This window comes from Gopherus flavomarginatus, chromosome 4 (assembly GCF_025201925.1).
Source record: "Gopherus flavomarginatus isolate rGopFla2 chromosome 4, rGopFla2.mat.asm, whole genome shotgun sequence".
Classification (NCBI taxonomy): Eukaryota; Metazoa; Chordata; order Testudines; family Testudinidae; genus Gopherus; species Gopherus flavomarginatus.
The window spans coordinates 131,205,016-131,223,197 of record NC_066620.1 but is presented as its reverse complement, the minus strand read 5'-3'; the positions used below and the strand labels follow the sequence as shown (position 1 = coordinate 131,223,197).

At 44.2% G+C, this 18,182-nt stretch overlaps 1 protein-coding gene across 1 annotated transcript in view; it reads right to left on the bottom strand.

Annotated features, from left to right (window-relative positions):
• Window positions 1–17,439, bottom strand: part of REV3L (REV3 like, DNA directed polymerase zeta catalytic subunit) — a 239,894-nt gene extending 222,455 nt beyond the window's left edge. The window contains exon 1 of the mRNA XM_050949377.1: window positions 17,090–17,439. Coding sequence (XP_050805334.1) covers window positions 17,090–17,228 — 139 coding nt within the window. The 5' untranslated portion in view covers window positions 17,229–17,439. The remainder of the gene's footprint in view (window positions 1–17,089) is intronic.
• Between the last annotated feature and the right edge of the window lie 743 nt (window positions 17,440–18,182).

Below are 18,182 nucleotides of genomic sequence, written 5' to 3'. Positions count from 1 at the left end.
CCTTAAAACGAAACTTCTGAAATAAGTCCTCTCCTGGAAGAGTGTGTATAAAACAATTTCATTTTGTTTTCTAACAGGGAATGTGATGTGTGCTACACTACACTGCTCACTCAGATCTCATCTAAACTAAGAAAACGGGTAGCATTTGAAAATGCTAGCCCTAGCTTTACTGAGTGTTGTAGATAAGGTTAACTGTTACAGTGCTAAAAACATTCACTACACTCCTGTGATATTGGTAGAACGTGAGAAGAACAGGACTATTCTTTAGGTCATTATATGAAGTAATTGTTAGATTATTGTATTTTAAAGGTACTGTACACTAATTGTGGGATTTGCCTAACTCCTGTCAGTGTATTACCATAACACATGAGCTACTTTCTTCTAGCATTTGTAAGCCACTGCCAGTCTGTGGATCATGTGTGATGAGAAAAACCCAAGTTACAGTCTTAGAGATTCACTCTGACTTCACTCTCTGCTTCTGTTCTATTTCCATCCATGTTATAGCTCCACAACTTTATCTTCCACATGTTTATTCGCAGCATGTGCCCTACTTCCAAAATACCAAATCCTTAAACATCAGGAGGTAAGGATGAGCAATGCTATCATTCACCCTTTAGAAACTAGAGAGTTCAATTGCATAGTGAAATTAACTGATTTATCAGGAGTAGGATCAAATTAAAAGTTTATTTGCCAGCAGGTTTACATGGGGAAGAATTAAATTGGAAAAGCATCAGAGGCTACTGTTCGGAGTAAGTCACAGAAATAGTTGTGTTCCTGTTTTCTATATGGCTCAGGCTTAGATAAAATCTGTGGGAGATTATGAATGAAAGGGATTGGAACTGGGGCAGATTTATGACTGACATACAACCTAGTCCCTCAAAGAGTGATTGCATCCTCAAGAGAGCACCTTCCCTTTGGGACAGATAATCTGGTTTGCAATGCAAAAGTCTCACACCTACTGCTACTTTACGCATGACCTACAGTAGGCCTTGGACTTCATCCTCCTCTCCTCTCTGCCAAAGTAGTGCTTTGTCTGGCATACAACCTTGAAATATGGATGTTTCTCTTCTGTCTTTATTGATATAATGGAGTTACTAAATACTGGGTACTACAGATTTTGAGTTCCCCATATATATATATATATATTTATTTTATGGCCTTGATCCTCCATTCACGCATTCACATAAAGTTATCCACATGAATAAGGAATTGCCGGATCAAAGCCATGAACTGCAGAATATCTGAGAGAAGACTGCAGTTTTCCCAGAGTTCTCACCCCTGCACAGTTCTGGGCACTGGAAAGGGAAAAACTGACAAGCCCTGTACCCCAACAGGGGACACCATGACTAAGGCTAAGATTTTGTCATAGCTATTTTTAGTAAAAGTCACGGACAGGTGACGGACAATAAACAAAAATTCACGGAAACCGTGACCTGTCTGTGACTTCTGCTGCTCTGGTTCCATGGTTTCCCCTGCCACCATCGTGGCTGGGAGCTGCGGATTCCCCCTTCGCCCTCTCCCAAAGAGAAAATGGAACACCCCCAGCCACTCACTTGAAGCGCCCGCTCCCCCTTCCCCCGCTCGAGGCTGTCACCCACTGCTGGAATCCTGTCACCTGTCGCTGGAACCTTCCCAGGACCCTGCTGGCTGCCAGCTCGAGTCTTGCAGCCCCTGGGGCTGAAGCAGCAGAGAATGTCATGGATGTCTCTGGAAGTCATGGATTCTGTGACTTCCATGATGTCTGTGACATAAACGTAGCTTTAACTATGACCTACGTGGCACCTTCCCTTTCCCAAGTCATGTGGGGGATGGGGGGGGGCAGTTCCCAGGGAAGAGTCTATACCCCAATAGACGAAAAAACAGAAACCAGAAGGAAAGGACACAAACAGCCTCAACTGGTACTGCTGCAGGGACCACTGGACAATGACAAAGTCAGTGGTTTCTGACTCTCGACATTCTCTCCTGGGCTGACTGGCTGTTGGTTCCAACTCTATTCCCCAGTCTCTTCACTTCAGCCTCACACTACATGTCTTATATTCTCCTTTTCTCCCCCATTTCCCATGCCTGGTTCCCTTTATGAACCCCCTCCTTTCAATATGTCATCTCCCTTCCTTTGTAATTATGCAAATCCCCTCCTAACAAAATCCTATGCAAAAAATCTCAGCGCTAACACGATGTTTAGAGGCCATCAATTTGTTCACTCTGCTTATTTGTTGTATCCTTTTCCTCTATCCTTTTTCTGCCTTGTCTATTTAAGTCGTAAGTTCTTTGGAGCAGGGACTGTCTACCAATCTCTTAACAGTACCTAAAACAATGGAGCCCAATTCTCACTGGGTCCCATCGCAATACTGTAATAAAAATCAATAATACAGATGAAAAAATCATTTGTTTCTTTTGTTATGCTTCCAACTTTTGGCAGCAGCTCATCAAAATTCTGGCTACCAGCATATGTAGTTGTAAATGTTTCAGAGATCCTATTCCTCCTTCCCCATCCAACCTGCACCCTTTTTTAAACACGATATTCAAGATTTAGAAATTCAACTTCTAAATATAATAGGTAGACAAGATAGGTGAGATAATATCTTTTATTGAAGAGGAGCTATTTGTAGCTTGAAAGCTTGTCTCTTTCAGCAAGAGAAGTTGGTCTAATCAAATATTACCTCACCACTTTGTGTTTAATATTCTGGGACCAACATAGCTGCAATACTAAATACACTAGGATCATCTTTACATAGGAATTAAATAGAAAATACTTAAATTTTTAGAGCAGGTTGCATTCTTGCAACAGAAGTTAAACAAAAACTATAGTATCAGACTGTTAGAAAAATATCATTTTTAAAGCTTGTCTGGAAAATGTGAGTCCACAAATTTCTTTCCAAATCATGTATTAGTAAAAAGAATGGATTGAATTACTGTGGCAAGTTAAATTATTTTATTCACAACATATGCTATTTTTTTTTTAAGTCCGGAAAGTATTGTAGTGTTTTAAAACTACATTTCTTACACAAACTATTTGATTTTTGTGAGTCAAATTATGGCTATATTTTTAATGCTGTTTCTGTGTTTGTTTTGAGACTAAAATCCACAGATCCAAGTATTTTGAGATTTATTACCTTTATATATTCATGCTATATATGAGAGCATAACCAGCTCATATGATCATGTGTATAGTAGTAGTGTGAACTTTCGTCTCTTTTATCCATAGAACAGTACTGCTCCAGAGCATCATTTCTCAAACAAACACTTAAAGCTTTTGTAATTGGTACTCTGGGCTCCTCCTTTCTACATTAAGGGCCAATCCTGTTTCTAGGGACATCAAATGCAAAACTCCCATTGAACTGAATTTGTCCCATTTTTAATCTATGAAACTGATGTTTGAAACTGGCAGCGTTCCCTTGTGGAGTAGAGCTGACTGGGAAAAGGCAGGAATTTGCTTGTATAGCTGATGTTTTTATGTGGTAACTTGTGCCAAACAGATTAGAAACCATTGTTGTAGAGTTAGTTGCTAGTTTAAACATTTTCTGGTAACCAGTGATATTTCTACCTGTCTGAATTATTTTTAGAGTTGTTCTCTAGGCTTGCCTATATGAACATTCAGTTCATAGCAAGTTGGGGTGCAAATCTACTGCACATTAGCTTGCCACATGATAAGTGTCCATGAGGATGCTGATGATGTGCACCCAGTGGCTTTGATCTACTGTGCTTTGAAACAGGAATAGTTCCAAATGCATTAGGGAACTATTGGTATGAGGCAGCAGAGTCCAGATCAGACACTTAGTGCACAGTAGGCAAGTATGAGGTAGATTTACACCCCAGTTTGCTGCAAACTAAATTTTTGTGCAGACAAGTCCTTTATTAACCTAGTTTAATGTAATTTTTTGTATAACATTTCAAAAAAATGTAACAACCAGAAACACCACCCATAAGCCTGTCATATAGTGCACTTTAATTAAAGATGTTTTCACACCTAGTGTGTCAAAATAATCCTGTGTGGGTGGGTGGTTGTTTTTTCAGATAGGTTATTCCTATGAGTAGAAGGAAAGTTCTTCCATAACGTACAGACTTCGGGAGAGTACAGTTGTGCTTAAAAAAAAAAAAAAGCTTTCTAGCTTCTCTGACAATTCTATGACAACATATATTTTTATTTACCAATTCCTGTTTAACAATTTAACTCTCTGAATATCAGGTATTTTATTTCCAATGAACACTGAGAATGATTTAATACAAGCTCTGTTATAATTTGTGTATTAAGCTCTAAGCAACTTCAGTTACAGTGTGAACAAACTGCCTAGTGTCAGCTGTGCTTAATTGGGCAGAACTAGAATAGCATTAAAAACAAAGGATCAGATAATTCTTGCCTTTCTTAGGAAAGTAATCCCAATGAAAACACTTGTATTTATAAGGCATGATCTGTAAAATGGGGAAATTGAGGCAGTACGGATAGAGATTTCAACACGGTAGCAGAGCCAAGAAAAGAACCTAGCTCTCCAAATTCCCAGTCTTGTGCTTTAGGCCACACTTCCTCCAGCCAACCATCACAAAAGTCAACAAGACTACCAAGAGAGAAGGTAAGTAGGATGTGGCCAAAGGTTTTCTCCACAACTCCTAAGGGAAATAAGTGCTCTCACCAATACTATGGCAGCCCCTACTTAAGTGCAAGGCAACAGCATCCTGATGGAGACCCTAGTTCTTGACTTTGGCTGTAATCAAGTGGACAGGGATGAGCTCTTGTTGGAGTCCTTTCAGACAGGAAGCACCTTTAGTTAAAAAAAAAAAAAAAAATTAAAAAAGTGTGGTCCACCCCTCAACATAAAGCCATGAGATTAAAGATGCTACTCTTTTTTATCTCCCCTTGCCTAGAGTTTTGACCAAATCACTAAGAAAGAGTTCTACAATAAGTCTGGGACGAGTGAATGCGGACAAGGGAATAAGCAAATGAATGTGAGTAGAAGCACCCTTGTGATGAAGGAATATTAATTTTAGGATGAATCCTGCTCCCATTTTAGTTAATGGTAGGGTTGCCAACTTTCTCATAGCACAAAACCAAACACCACTGCCCTGCCCCTTCTCTGAGGCCCCCACTTGCTCCATCCTCCACTTCCCCCCTCTCCCTTCCCCTCAATCACTTTCATGGGGCTGGGGAAGGGGTGTGGGCTCCAGCTGGGGGTGCAGGCTCTGAGGTGGATGAGGGATTCGGGGTACAGGAGAGGGTCCCAGGCTGGGGCAAGGGGTTGGGCTGCAGTGGGGTTATGGGCTCTGGGTGGGGCCAGATACGAGGGGTTCAGGTGTGGGAGAAAGCTCCAGGCTGGGGTAGACAGTTGGGGTGTGGAGGGGGATGACGACTCTAGCTGGTGGTGCAGGCTCTGGAGTGAAAACTACTGGAGCAGGACTGTGTAATTTAATGTTTGATTGTTGTCACTATGGTGCTGAAAGCACAACTAAGGATCAACCATTTCTATAAAGGTCACTGAAGCAGAAAAGAGGACCAAACAAAAAAGGGGACTTCATATGAATGTCAAGTACTTTTTATATATTTTCATTTTATTTCCATTCAAGTAAAGGCTAAAATCTCCTCATGAAGCAGGGATAGCAAAGTAAAAGTGTTACCTGCCTCATAATGGATGATAACTGAATACTGATCCACATAAGAGTCTGAAAGGAAGGACAATTGTAATGGGAGTCTACTGATGTAAATCACCTTAGGTGTAGCTGGCCTTAAAAAAAGTTGTAACTTCTTAAAAGAAATTTTAAAAGGTGCCACATTGATAATCCTGGAAAATGACCTCTCTATCCACAGAACAGAGCCAGCATAGCCAGCAACAAAAAAAAAAAAACAACTTCCCAATGTCTTGCTAAAAGTACCACACTGTTCTGGAAGGGACCACCTTTGAAAGCAAAGTTAGTTCAGTTTCCACTGTCCATTTGATCCTTAACCGTTTCTATGGTGTGAAAACCTGCCCAATAGAAAACCAAATTTAAAAAAATCAATTCATTTCACATATGCCACTAAAGAGCTAGCTAAGAATTACTTTTGCTTTCTACTGACTTTAACCTGAAAAAATGACCGAGAAGTGAAGGACTCCATATCCCAGTGTATAGGGCAAACTGTCTGGAGCCATTGTTTGGGAAACTTGCATTACACACCTGCTCTAGAGAGTAATGCTAGCTATTTTAAGTTAGATGCAACAGTCCACAGGCTCTGCAACTCCTGCATGAAATACTGTGGTTAGAACATCAAATCCAAAACAGGTTGCGATGAATCACTTGTTTATAGTTACACTGGTGTATGGTAAAGCGGTGCAATTTTCTGGGCATAGATCTTCCTGTACTGTCTATATCTAAATCCCGCTGATTCTTTCTCCATAAATCTCTAAGATCTGACCTTTCATATCCATCCACTTAGCTAAAACTTTTGTCCAAACTCTCATCTCACATCTCGATTACTGTAGTATTCTTTCATATGGCCTTGACAAATGTAATCTTACACGACTCATATCTGTACAGAATGCTGCTGCAAAGATCATTTTGCTAGGTTGTTTTGAACACATCACCCTTCTCTTTGAATCCCTCCACTGGGTCCCCCTTCTGGATCACATCAAATGTGTGATACTTGTGTTAACTTTCAAGGCCCTTCATGGTCATTCCAACATCCTTCCTATTATCACTCAATCACTAATGAGCTGCCAATACTTGCCTCTGATCAATCCATTGACGTAAGCCTCCATCATGCACTTGTTAAATTTTCGAACAAACACCTTTATGCTTTCTCCCACATTGCACCTCTCACACCTGGGAGGTAAACTCCATGAACATCCACAAAGGTACCGCATTATGCGCCTTCAAATCCCGCCTTTGCTGTGGTGCTTACAAAAAGCTTAACAACCGTTAGGATGTGGTGTGCAGAGATTACTGCCTGCCATTCTGACCAATATGGACTCATTGTTTCCTTGTACTCCTCTGGCTGGCTGTATCCATCTATTGTCTCTTGTCTTATACATAGACTGTAAGCTCTTTGGGGAAGGGACCATCTGTTTATTATATGCTCATACACCACCTAGAACAATGAGGGCCTAGTCCATGACTAGGGCTCCAAGGTGCACTGGCATACAAATAAATTAAAGAAGAAAAAGATTTGACTATACAGTGCCTAATCCAGCTCCCATTTAAACACTGGAAAAGCCTTCCACTTAATATCATTACATATAATAAAATTTATTATTGTAGCCTTGTGTACAAATTCAACACTATTTTACACATGTATTTACATGCCACTGTAAAAACCAGAAAGTCAAACCAGCTGCCATCAAAGCATGCAGCACAATAAACAAACTCGGTGCCAAAACAGTCAGCAGTCCATGTGCCCAAATGACATATCCAATTATTGCTGGGTATCCATTCCCCCTGTTCCCCTTGGCCTTTCTGGCATGTTTTGCACATGCAGGCCATGACTGGACAGGAGTCAGTGAATGCATAGGATACATTGGTTCATTCCATGTACTAGAGTTCATTGCCTGTGACATGGTTCAGCCACCTCCTGAATTGTCCAAAGAATGCATACTCTGCAGGCTGTAGAGCGAGAGATGATGATGGCACTGGAGCCTCGTAGCTATGGGCTTAAAGTAATCGCTCAAAAAGCTCTTTCTGCAGCTCTTACTCCCTCAAGAATCTGTCCGCCAATTTCTCCTCATGCTATACAGATTGTCTCTTTCCACCCTCTGTGCATTTTATCTATTTGACACTCCTTTTGGTTCTTCTGGAATTCGATCTCCCAATTAGTTTTATCTAGCTGCTCTCTCACCAGCCTATCCCAGACTCTCTTTCTCTTTGCTCGAGCTAGATTGGTCTCAACTCCTAAGTTCCTGGTGTCATGTGTTTGCCCTGTAGAGGCGGAAGAGCCTTGAAATGAGAATGACAGAGTACATTATTGTCTGAGCATGACAAAAGTTATATTTCCAGCCCTGTGAAAGGGACTGCTTTAATTCAAGGTCAAAGGATAACACTTATTAACAGAGTGTATTTCACAGAGAAAACACCATTGACTTCAGATATCCTTTGAAGCAGCACTGAAAACCATCACACATCACGGTAAGTCTCTCATAAAAAAATCATTTGAAATAATTTTTATATCCCTTCATTTTCTCAAGGTGGAGAGGCGCCTTATGAGTGGTCTAGTTACTATCCATGTTTTTTCAATCCTGTCAAGAGGAGTAAGCTGGAGAACATTGATATTCTGGAAGTACCCGCGGGGAATTGTGAAATTCTGTTCCAGGCCAACGGCAGACAGCCACCTTTGTATGCTAAGGAGATATTGAGGCACCTAGTGACCAACCAGCACATCTCAAAATGGAGGGTGCGTGAGAGTTACAGAGGCAGCCCTAATAAGTATGCCCTGCCCCAAAGCATAGCAGACTGTATCGAGTTCTTACTCTGTGAGAATTTCGCTTTCATCACCAGCCAGCAATGGGTGACAATTTGCTGTAAAAATTAATAAGATGCTGATTTAACATGGAGACACACTACAGCCTCCTTACAAGCATCCTGCATTCACACACAGACCCAACTCGCTACTAAAAATGGGGACAACACAGATTGCCACCCTCCGCTGTAACTTGGACTCATACACTAAAGCTAGTAATAGACCAATTAAACACTCTGGTTTTGGCTGGACTCATAATAGCCACTTTTTAAAAACTCAGTTCACAGGCGGTCTGGGACAGCGCTGTCTGAGCAGTCTGTGGCTGATTTATAAGGCGCACTATATTACACAAGCAGGGTATGTGAAGTTGTTCATTGTAGAACTCCAACCCATATTTATAACAATAATTGAGCAACTACTAAAGATTTCATGATAACTGCTTGTTTAACTTTTTCCTCTTTTTGTGGTATCCATTTTGAAGCCCACATGGCGTCAGGGGAATAGCGTGAGTTCCACCCTGAACAGAAGCACACCAAAACCACAATATGTTAATAACTTAACAGGCCCATAAGCCAAAAATCTCTTCCATCCATTAATAGAAACAAATGGTGGCAGAAACTTACCAGATGCCGGCTTCAGCGTTTGTTCTCATAGCAATCCTGCAGTGGACTGCTCCTCAGGACCATTCCCAAACAGTTCTTCCAAATACGGACCCGGGATGTGCTGCAGCTGCTTCAGCAGCATAGTCTCCCCGATTACCAGCAGCACTAGGGTCACTTATTGCCCTTTATTCGACAGCTGACTCTCTCCCCTGGCTATGCCTCTGATGGGGACGGAGAGGTTGTAAGGGTAATATCCCTGCTCAGCAGATTGTCATGCACCACTGTGGGCTCAGGCTGAGTGCTTGCTACAGTTCTTTGTACCGAATTGATTTCCTCATAAAAGAGGCAGGAAAACAGAGAGTTCCCAGAAGTTCCATTAGCATCCTTGACTTTGCAGTTCTGTTTTCAAATGCTTGAATTACTCTCTGTATTGTTCTGCGGTCCAGTCGATCCCAATGCTACCAGGCACTCAGACATAATTTTGTAGACAATCATTTCTTACGCTCTTACAGAAGTTGAACACCTTGCTTGACTCACACCAGAGGTTAACCAGAATCCATCTATGTTCCTCTAACCAGCTAGCAGCATGCAGGATGACTTCTTAGTGCTGGCCATGCTAATGCACATCCACAAAGACTGTGTTTCCAGTTGAGCAGTCCGCATGAAAATGAAGGGTTAAACACAGAGCAGTTGCATTTGAACCAGGCAGTTGCTTTCTGTTCCTGGGAAGTTTTGGAATTATGGGCTGGGAAGGACAAATCCAGAGGACAGTGTTGGTGGACTCTCCAGATCCAAGTCTGGCAACTTAGACCAGAGCTGCGTCCACACTGAAAAATGCCTGAGCTTTGATCCACATCATAGTGGGACTTGAGCTCTGACCCATCCTCCCTATCAGCATCAGCAGGCCTGAGTCCAGAAGGGTTCCTGGACCAAGTCGGACTAATTTCTCTGCGAACTGCAGCGGAGGTTGGACTTAAACCTGAGTCAGAGCCTGGGCTTATTGTGCTGTGTAGATATACCCTCAGTGGTGAGTAAGTCTCCTGGAAATTTCAAGAGTCTCAAAACACACAAATTACTTCTTCCTATCATGATACTTACTTGTCTCACCATTGTGCCAAGAATGAATCTGGGAACAACCAAATTAAACCAAAGACTGAATGTAAACAAAAGTTTGAACTATACCACTCTCCTGACCAATTTCATTCTGGAGGTTCAAACACCAAAACTATGTCTTGGGCTTTCCCAATGCTTTTATAAAATTGCTGGCCAAAAGAAAAGGAGTAAGAAAAGAGGAAAGAAACATGGATGGGATAATATATGTATTTAACAGATCTGATCTGCAGATCCATGTTCTATTATAGTAAATGCTAACTTATAGAGCACTTTTTGTCTACAGATCTTGAAGTGCTTTACAAAGATGGACAAAATATACTGTCTCCACAGAAGGGGGAATTGAAGTGCTGAGTTAAGTGATTTGTCCAAGGTCACAGAGCAATTAGATGAGAGCTGGAACACAACATACACTTTCTGACGTCTAGATCTTGCCTACACAAACAAGTAGGTTGTGACAAGGTAGCGTGTGAATCTACCTCGCACTAGCCTGCCTTGGTCTAATTGTCCACATGCATCCCGCTGATGCACAACAATAGTTTGTTACAGTGCTCTTTGAAATAGGACTAGTTCAAAGCACATTAATGAACAAACATGCATCAGGATCCACACCCTAGCTTACTGAGTTCTAATTCTTCAAGTAGGCAAGCCTTCAGACTCTCATACAATCCAATGGACCACACACTACTGTCCTTACATTTTACTGGATATTTTTATACTAAAAAAAAGCTCTACCCTTGAAATAAAATTCTATTAAAAAAGCCCATGGATGCAAAACATAAGTTGTCAACACTGCATCTGCCACATTTTCAGATTCATAGAATGAAGTCAGTATTATTTTTCCTTTTAACCCGATTAAACTATTGAGAAGTTATCTGAAAACATAGTAAAACCTGATGCATCTATGACAAGTTATTCATAACCATGAACAGGCTTTAAAAAAATTCCATTCACCCCTGGAGAGAGGAATTTGCTCTAGCAAACAAGGGGCCTTAACATCAATTTCTGTAGATTTCAAGCTTTCATTTACTAGCTATTATAGTTGCAGAGATACCTTTTAAAAAGTCAAACATGTAACAGATGAAGCAGCATTTTTCCAATTCTATAAGCAGCTTCACTGTCTCTACTGTTACTTTCCCCAAGCATCAAGAGAATAAGAATAAAAAGACTCTGGCCTGCTTCTGTGCCACTGTTCGTTCTCTAGCCAGCAGTGAAACGTCATGGACTACATCCACTTCAGGCTTATTCACAAAGAAGCAGGCATTAGAGTTACTCAAGGTGGAAGACTGAAAGGACAGACAGATGCTAGGAAATTAGCACCTGCTACCCAAAACCTCCTGGCTGCAGCAAGGAGAAGGGGGTAGACTTGTACAGATCATCTCTCACTTTAGGACAGCTCCCGCTGGCCGGGGAACAGTGCACCGCAGTCACTGGGAGCTGCGAGTGGCCGTGCCTGTGGACGGTCAGTGTAAACAAACTGTCTCGCGGCCTGCCAGCAGATTACCCTGACGGGTTGCAGGTTGCCCACCACTGCTTTAGGACCCAAAGAAAAGACAAAAGTTTATTCTCCCTTGCAACACCTTTAGGGAGGAAGGGAGACAAACATTTAAATTTTAGGAAGCCTGATAACTAGAAGCTGATGTGATAGATGAAGGACCTAGGCAGGTTTCAAAACTTAACCTTGATTGAAATCCTAGTGACTTTCGCCTTCCCAACAGATGAAAAGCTTCAGGACCCTGATCTTTTCAATCAGCACTTTGGTCCTAGCCCTTGGACAGTAGGGCCCCTACTTTCATATTCTGTATATCGACCTCTGATTTGCAGGTTTAGTTCCCTAGCTAGCAGGCAACTGGAAAAATTTTAAAGCAGTTCTATTTTACTTGATGAATAAAGTAACTAGTGTTTTCAAACTTAACACCCATTCAATCTTAAAAGTTCTCTCAAAATAGCCCTTCTTACATCCAAGAATCCGTATGATCTCAAAATATAACAAAAGCAGTTAAAACCATGAAAGAGTGCCACTTTCATTATACTTATAATATGGAAAGTCATGTCAACAGATATGCAAGTCAGCTTTAAGCACCAACGAGCGCTAAAATGGAACAACTCGTAGTGAAGGTGTACTTACATAAATGAAGATACTTTAACTATGGTTCACCTTCAGTCTGATGAAAGCAGATAGATATTGCGAAAAAAGAAAATAGACTCATTCTCTTTGCTTTGGCTTGGACACATTAAGGTTCTGATTCCTAACCTTTTAAACTCTTTTCTTGATTTAGGACCTGCAACAGAGTCGGCACCTGCTTCTCGCAAGCACGCCCTCTGTTTAAGTGTGTCTGCATCCTTTCAGTTCTTTTCAGTGGGGCGGCACCCACTTCTTGTCAGCGTCTCCCTCTGGCCAATGGATCCCTTGTCAGGTCTTCAGCGACTCAGTCCTCAGGGTGAGCCATCTATACCTGTCCCTGCAGCCCCTCCCGGGCTCCAGTCCTCAGTATGACCAATGGGGTCCCTAAATAGCCTAGTTAGCCAGCTTACATATGGAGGTTCCTGTCCCGGGGTGAAACAGCACCACTAGGGCTTTCTCCCTTGGGGCTGTTTGCTTGCCCTTCAGTCCTCTGACCCCGGCTCTACAGCTAGGTCAGTCGGGTGGTGGGGGGAGGGGAACAGTTCCACAAACAGTCTGTTCCCTGGGCCTGTCTTCAGTGACTCCTAGCAGCAAGCTAGAAGCTATTCCCTTGCAACCCTGGTTCCTGCCAGCAATTACCTACTTTAGCCCTTGCAGCCAGCCAGGGGCACTTCTTGGTCTCCCAGTCCCTGCTAGCAGGCTGATCTCTCCAGACCTTTTGAGCTCCTTTTATATGAGCCTGCTGGGCCGCTATTGGCTACTACCTGTAGCATCTCTGATTGACTGCTTCCTCTGCAGCCACTCTAGCCTGGCTGGAGGACCTCTCCACTGCTCCTTTGCTGGGATGGGTGTGGCTAGACCCCAAGGCCCTTTGGGCCCAGTACACCCCATCACAGGACCCAAAAAGATTACTATGTTCACTCAGAGGTAATGAGCTCAAGATCTTGGTCCAGGAACCCTTCAAATATTCACAGCAATGGACCCATAAACCAATTTTTAAAAGCATGTAAAGGGGCAGTACTTTTTACCAGAATGTGTCTACGGACACAAACTTTTTTACCTCTATGAGCAATTTGCCCCTATTTATATATATTATAGTTTGTGTGATGGCTGGCAAAACAATCAAATTCATGATACACAACTATGAATGAAACAATGTACAGCAATATAGAATTCCTTCCTCACCCATCTGGCTGTGTGAACACTATCTCCCGTCAGAAGAGTAGGACATACAACCAGATCCCACCAACACCCACAGCTACTAGAAGATACTAAATGTGGTGCTGCTAGGACTTCAACTTCTAGAATCTAAATGACTGATTGGAATATGAAAACGACTTAATCTCCACTGGCTCAGTAGGTGGGCCTTGGAGCCTCCTTTTGAACTCAAGACTCTTAATTAGCTGCACAGTGGTTGTTTCATTTTAAACATACTAAGATTAACGTATCGACAGTGAAACTAAAGGTGCAAGCTGTCTATATAAGCATAGTGGCTAGGTGCTATGCACAGTGTTGCAACTTCGCACTTTTTCTACCTGGCTGGCAAGAATATACATTTACCTTAATTAGAATGATTTCTTTCATGCAAGTTTATAAAAAAAAACCCAAGCATTACCACTGCATAAGACTTGAGCTGTAGGTGTGTGCCACTATCTTATAAGGCCCTCAGAGAAATCAACCTTTTTTTTTTTTTTAAATCCATGCTAATACTGTGGGTAAATGTTCAAATTTCATTGGATATGCCTGGCCACCAAGTCTCTCGCCCAAACTTCTATAATTTTTTCAACAGTGGGGAGGCAAAAGCGGGCATCTCCACTTCTGCCTCCTCACTGAGACTGCAGCTGTTCACAGAAGGTTAGCAGACTAGTCCATCTCAGAGGGACTTGGCAGTGTAGTCCGATTCCATGGAACCGATGTGGGGGAGGGGCAGGGTGACAAAAGTTACCTGGATGAACAATGAGAGCCAATTCAGTGAGCAAATGAATCAGATGGCACAAGCCAGTCTAGCCCAACCTGACACAGGGCAAGGATCAGCTTGCTCCATACTCAGCTCCAGCCCAGGCCTCTACTGCTGTTTGTGTCCAGCAAGTGGAGAGAGGGGAGCAGTACTGACAACAAGGCAATCTGGCAGCCCTGGCTTGCCCACACAGCAGCCCTCACAGGCCCATAGGAGACAGAAGCATGAGCTAGCAAGGAGTTCATACTGAGATCCACCCCGCACACACAGCCACCACTGTATGGAACACAAGGTGTGTGAGGGAACCGTGTCCCAGTGGGGGGATCAAGGCATGAGGGATGGAATCCAGTTTCAGCTCCTCACCAGCCAGTGCTACAGTGTCTCCTACAGTCCTGCAGGGGCCTCTGTGAGGTGAGCTGGGTCCAGGCTCCTAATTGCCACATTGCCAGTGCCACCTCTTGGACAGGAAGCAGCAGTGGTGGCCTGGGTCAGAGCTGGCCCTCTAACCCACCCCTGCCCCCATCACCACCACGAACAGCCACAGCCTCAGTGGGATGCTTCTACCTCTCTGCTGGGGGTGGGGGGGGGGGAAGGGAAGGGAATCGCAGTATTGAGCTAATTTAACAATTTCCATAGATTCCATGAAATCATGATTTACACAGGGCCTTACTCATACACCAGAATAAAAGTCAGTTTACTGATTCTGAATCACATACAGCCAATGCATTAGTCAACTGCAAAGCCAAATTTTCTCCCTTTTAAAAAAGAAGTCAATATATTTCTAAAAGATTAAATAAAATCTCATTATAGTTCCACTGTAAACAGTTGCAGAGTTTACTATACCAAGTCATTTAAATATATTAACATTGACAGTGAGGTGCTAATAATTGCTTACTTCCAACAACACAATTAAAAGAACCTGAATTCCATCCGATTTTACCATTTAAAGACAAGCAGAACTACAAATGTATTTCTCAAGTCTTATCAGCAAAAATTACTAAAAGAAATGAAAAGAAAAATAAAGGCAAGCTACTCTTTGTGCTAAAAAGTAACATAGAAATAATAGATAACAAAAGCACTCTTCCTCTGCAGAAGCCAGAGAAAAGTCACCATTAACCAAGCTGAATCAGAAAAAGTTCAGCTATGCAAACACATATCAAAGTTTATGTCAGGGAAGCAAAAAGATTTCCCAGTATGCTCTGAGTCACTGGACAAAGTGAAGTAGTCTGCTGTTTACTTTCCATGCCATTCTCCTGATATAGCAGATCCTCAACATTTTCTTAAAGAAACTATATCAGTCTTCTCTTATGCATTTAAAAAAATAGTAAGCCTGTTCCTTCCAGACAGCCTCAGGCTCTAAATTTATGAATAGTGAAACAATTACTCATAGGATTACATAATTACTTTCTCAAAGAAGCTTCCCTCTATCATATGTAGTTTGAAAACTATTGAAATGTACAGCATTTAACAGATTTTGTTATGGGGAAAAATATGAAGCACTGAATGTACACAAAATGCAAATTACAAACAGAAGACGTGTTGCTATTTTATATCAGTTTGTTTTTGTGTTAACTCAACCTACTTTAAAAATTTAAGCTTTAGATGGATCAGTTTGCATCTGCTTCCATTACCTTACCTTCCTCTGCACCTGAAGAGCGCACAGAAAAGATAACTCTGAAATTCCAAATATGAATAAAGATTGCTATACTATACTAATGGGGGAAAAGACACCTTTATTGTGCACTTTTACTGCAGTTTCTGCTCTCCCTAATGATAAGAGTGTACATTACATACTCTACTTATAGCATACATCTTTAACACACACAAATACCTTTGCTCCCAAGGTCAGTATCATATAACACAAACATTTCAATGTTCTCTAATATTTGTAACAACTGATGGAAAGGAGGCCTCTTTTCATCTTCAGTGTGTACTGAAAACTGGCAATAAAGGTTATTCATATTTAGAAAAATGTTATTGGTAAAGAGAATGTTGGTATTTGGGGAGTATACCTTGGAATTGCCATGCTTCTTATCAATTTAAATGATAAGTAGTACAGTTGAAGGAGTAATGAAGAATAAATAGGATGTTACATTAGGAAGTCGCAGGGGCCAACATGTGGCTAGTGGTTAGGACGTTCCCTTCTGCAGTGCAGCACTAATGCCTATTGGTCTGAGCAATTTACAATATACTAGCGTAACAGCAACATAAAAACAACCACTTCACAAGTCTTGTTACAGAAGTCCCACGTATGGAACTCTGTATTAGGAAGCCGTTTAAAGATACAGTACTTATAAATTAACTCAGTAATCACCCCCTCAAAGACACGTATGATTTTTTTCTCCTCTCCATTCACACACAAACAAACGCTGCGTCCCTTTCTTTAAAGAGGCAACCCCCAACACCTCACGGCCTGGGTCACGTACAAATCCCCCTATCCGGAGCAGAGCAGACCCGCTGTGTTTTTACAGCTGCGCTTAGTCGTGGTTCACGAGCTACCACCGAGCCTATGCGGGGGGCAGCTTCTCCTGTGCGCGGCGCGATTGTAGCGATTTCCTACTCTCTCTGGGCACAAGCCTCTCTACTCATCCTCCCACCTGCAGATCCCGATCCTGCTCTCCGCGCCCCCTCCCCACCAGCCATGGAGCCTGCAGGGAGCCGCGGTCTATGGAGACCCTGCGGTCCCCACCGGCTCCAGGCAGGTATCGCCCCACGCAGCAGCAGCCAGTTCCCGCGGCGGCCCGGCGGGGGAGGGGCGAGGCCGGCGGCGGCAGGTGAGGCACACGCCGCAGCACGCCGGAGCTGAATCACAAAGCGAGCCCTGGACCCCGGGCCTAGCGGCGGCGGGGTCTCCGCAGAGGCAGCCAGGGGTCCCTTACCTGCAGGGGTGGCGCCGAAGACTCTCACCACGGGCACCTTCTTGGCCTGGGCCTCTCTGAAGCAGGACTGGCCGGGGTCCAGGCCGGGCAGCGGGCTGCCCATGTAGTAGTCGGCGGTCACAATCCTCACTGAGAACATGTTCGCCGCCGCCGAGAGCGACCCACGCACTGAGCGAGTGCGGAGCCCACACGGCTCCCCCGCCGCCGCAGCGAGCGCAGCGCCCTCCCGCCTGCCCGGCGCTCCCCGCCCGCGCGCACACAGACACGCGCGCACTGAGCAGCCCGAACTGGCTCTAGAAGAGCCTGGCCGGCCGCGAGCGCCTCATGGGCAGAGCAGTCCCTTCCCTCGGCAGCGCGGACGCCTTGGCGGCGGTGCCTCCTCGGCTCCAGCTGTTGTTGCCATGATGATGATGTCACAGACGCAACCACTGGGGGGGGGAGAAGGGGGCGGGCGGGGGAAATGTGTTTCTCCCCTTCTGCGCTTCAGCACAGGGTGTTTTTTCCGCTCCCTGGGCAGTGGAAGCCGTGCGGTATCGGTTTCTCGACAATCGGCCGTAGCGGCTGGGTGAGGCTGCGGAGCGCCGAGTCATGGATCGGGCTGGGGACTCCTGGGCTAGGATTGGGTTAGGCTGGGTCGGGCCGCCATTTTGGATGCTGAGGCGTCTCGCTGCGGGAAGGTGAGTTGCCGCCCGCTGCTGGAGGAAGGGGCAGTCTCGTGCGTGACAGCGGCACGAGACTGGGGAGGGGAGAAGAAGGAAGAAAGGGGGGAGCGGGAGTTCTCAGGTAACGTTTCTGCCGTCGCGTGCGCCCCCTTTGGCTGTAACGGTCACTGCGCGCGGCCGGCGGGAGAGGGAGGAGAGGAAGCGAGCGCAATTCTTAGCCTATAAAAGGGCGGCGGCGGCTACTGGCGAACGTGCTGCTGGCGGCGGGGAGGGGCCGCGCTGTGGCTGCTGCAGCTGCACGCTGGGGCCGGGCCGGGCTGGGCCTTGGCGCCACTGGCCGCCCGGACGCGGCGTTCCCTGTCCTACAGCCCGCTCCGGACGCGCGTCCGCCGCCTCCTCCGCGGCAGCCCGTGTCCCGGCTGCAGCCCGCG